The 1,685-nt window shown below is 59.3% G+C and overlaps 1 protein-coding gene across 1 annotated transcript; it reads right to left on the reverse strand.

The window, feature by feature from the left end:
- Positions 1 to 242: 242 nt before the first annotated feature.
- LOC111734712 (V-type proton ATPase subunit d 2-like) lies at positions 243 to 1,535 on the reverse strand. The gene is made up of 2 exons (XM_023526749.1): positions 1,198 to 1,535; positions 243 to 447 (listed from the first exon to the last, which is right to left on the reverse strand). The coding sequence occupies exons 1-2, from the start codon at positions 1,327 to 1,329 to the stop codon at positions 286 to 288; spliced, it is 294 nt and encodes a 97-aa protein (XP_023382517.1). The 5' UTR covers positions 1,330 to 1,535; the 3' UTR covers positions 243 to 285.
- Between the last annotated feature and the right edge of the window lie 150 nt (positions 1,536 to 1,685).

Below are 1,685 nucleotides of genomic sequence, written 5' to 3' on the forward strand. Positions count from 1 at the left end.
CCTGAGAAGCGGGAAAAGCAGCAAACGCTTTTATTAGATTTGATTCTTAGCGCAACAAAACATAAGCATAGGAAGAGCCCCGAGGGGCTAATTAAAACGCGCATCGAAGGGCTGGCGACGATGAGCGGACGAGATCGAAGGCTGCGGGGGCAAAGGGCGCTTCGCCACGCAGCTTATGTGCGACGTGGGCCACGCGACGCGGCCCCGGGTTTCCCTCAACTACCTCCTCCCGGCGCGGGCGATTTTCCGCGCCGGGACCCCCGCCGCCCGGCCCCCCGGCCCGGGTCACAGAATGGGAACGTAGCTGTTGATTTTCGTCCGGTGTCTCTGCGAGATGCATTCCGCGATCCACACGACGTTCCTCGCTTCCTGCTCCTTCAGCTTCGTGTACGCGTAGAACACGCCGCAGTGGAACTGTCTGTTGAAAGCCAGCACGTTCATCCTCACCTGCGGAAGGATGGGAAGCGGCGTGGGCCGTGGGCCTAGGTGGCACGTGCCGCGCAGGCGGACGCCGGGGCAGGCGTCCCAAACCGGATGGCGCGACCGCCCGCGACCCCCGAGTCCACACGGCATCGCGAGGGTCTCGGACGTGCGTGCGTGTGTCTGTGTTTTCTGCAGAAGGTAGAGAAGCGAAGGAAGAAAATTTTTCGAAAACTTTTTTTTTTTTTACTGGGGTCGGGTCTGAAACGGAACGATCCCTGCCTTCTTTTTGTTTCCAAAGAAGGTGGAGAGGGACCCAGTCCCTCACGCCACTCTGAGCATGTCAAGCAGAGCGGCCAGGGAGCGGAGGCCCCTGGGCTCAGGGCGGACACCCGGTCCTCCCGCCGACGGCGGCTTCCGAAGCGGCCTCCTTCGCGGTGGTCGGGTGGCACCCTAACTCACCCGATGCACGGACCGCCACGCCTGTCTCTACTTCCTTCTGTCACAGACGCTAGCGAGCGGATGGAAATGTCAGACCAGGACAGGGCGGCATCACGAGGGCAGTTCATGAGGTCGTGGGGAGACCCGGCGTCGTCCCTCCACGAGATGCTGGCAGAGCTGCCTTCTCTCCAGAGTGCCGCCGCGCACGCGGGTCAGCGCGGGACAGAGCCACGAGCCGCCACCGTACGTGGACCACAGGGCCCTCCGAGGCACAGAGCTCACTGGCACCCAGAGTGAGGGAACGTGTATGCGGGCGGCGCTCCCCGTGTGTCGTACCTCGTGCTCGTAAAACACGTCCTCCAGCGACTTGCCCCCGCTGCCGTCACCCACCGCCTCGAACAAAGGCTTGTACACCTGCAGAGAAGACGGGACACTATTTCCCAACAAATTCTTATTTCTTGTAAACATGAAGATGTTTTCCCAACCACATAGAAATTGTGCGTCTATTTAAAAAAAAACAAAACAAAAAACAAACGCTGTCCAGAAGGGCGTGTGTTTAGGTAAATCTTGGGCCTCCCGAGGAAGCAGGGTTTGGGGTGACAGGAGCAGGACGGGATCCTCCCCCCCAGGGCACACTATACTGAGCTCATCTCCACTTGCAGCCCTGAGGGCTCATTTGCCACCTTACAGAGGCTCAGCACGGCCTGGGGTTTGGTTGGCGTGGACTCAGGCTCTTTGAGGTGACAGTTGATAAAATTCACGTGGAATTTCAAGTGTGGACGAGGTGGACATTGGGGGGAAGCTCAGATTTTAATATCGCGCTA

This window comes from Pteropus vampyrus, unplaced genomic scaffold (assembly GCF_000151845.1).
Source record: "Pteropus vampyrus isolate Shadow unplaced genomic scaffold, Pvam_2.0 Scaffold4450, whole genome shotgun sequence".
In the NCBI taxonomy this organism is placed as follows: Eukaryota; Metazoa; Chordata; class Mammalia; order Chiroptera; family Pteropodidae; genus Pteropus; species Pteropus vampyrus.

What these genes read in the sequence shown, in the direction of transcription:
- LOC111734712 (XM_023526749.1), bottom strand. Translation starts at nt 1,329, where the DNA reads ATGTTTACAAGAAATAAGAATTTGTTGGGAAATAGTGTCCCGTCTTCT. An exon ending in ACGTGTTTTACGAGCACGAG is followed by an intron (nt 448 to 1,197) that starts GTACGACACACG and finishes ATCCTTCCGCAG; the next exon opens with GTGAGGATGAACGTGCTGGC.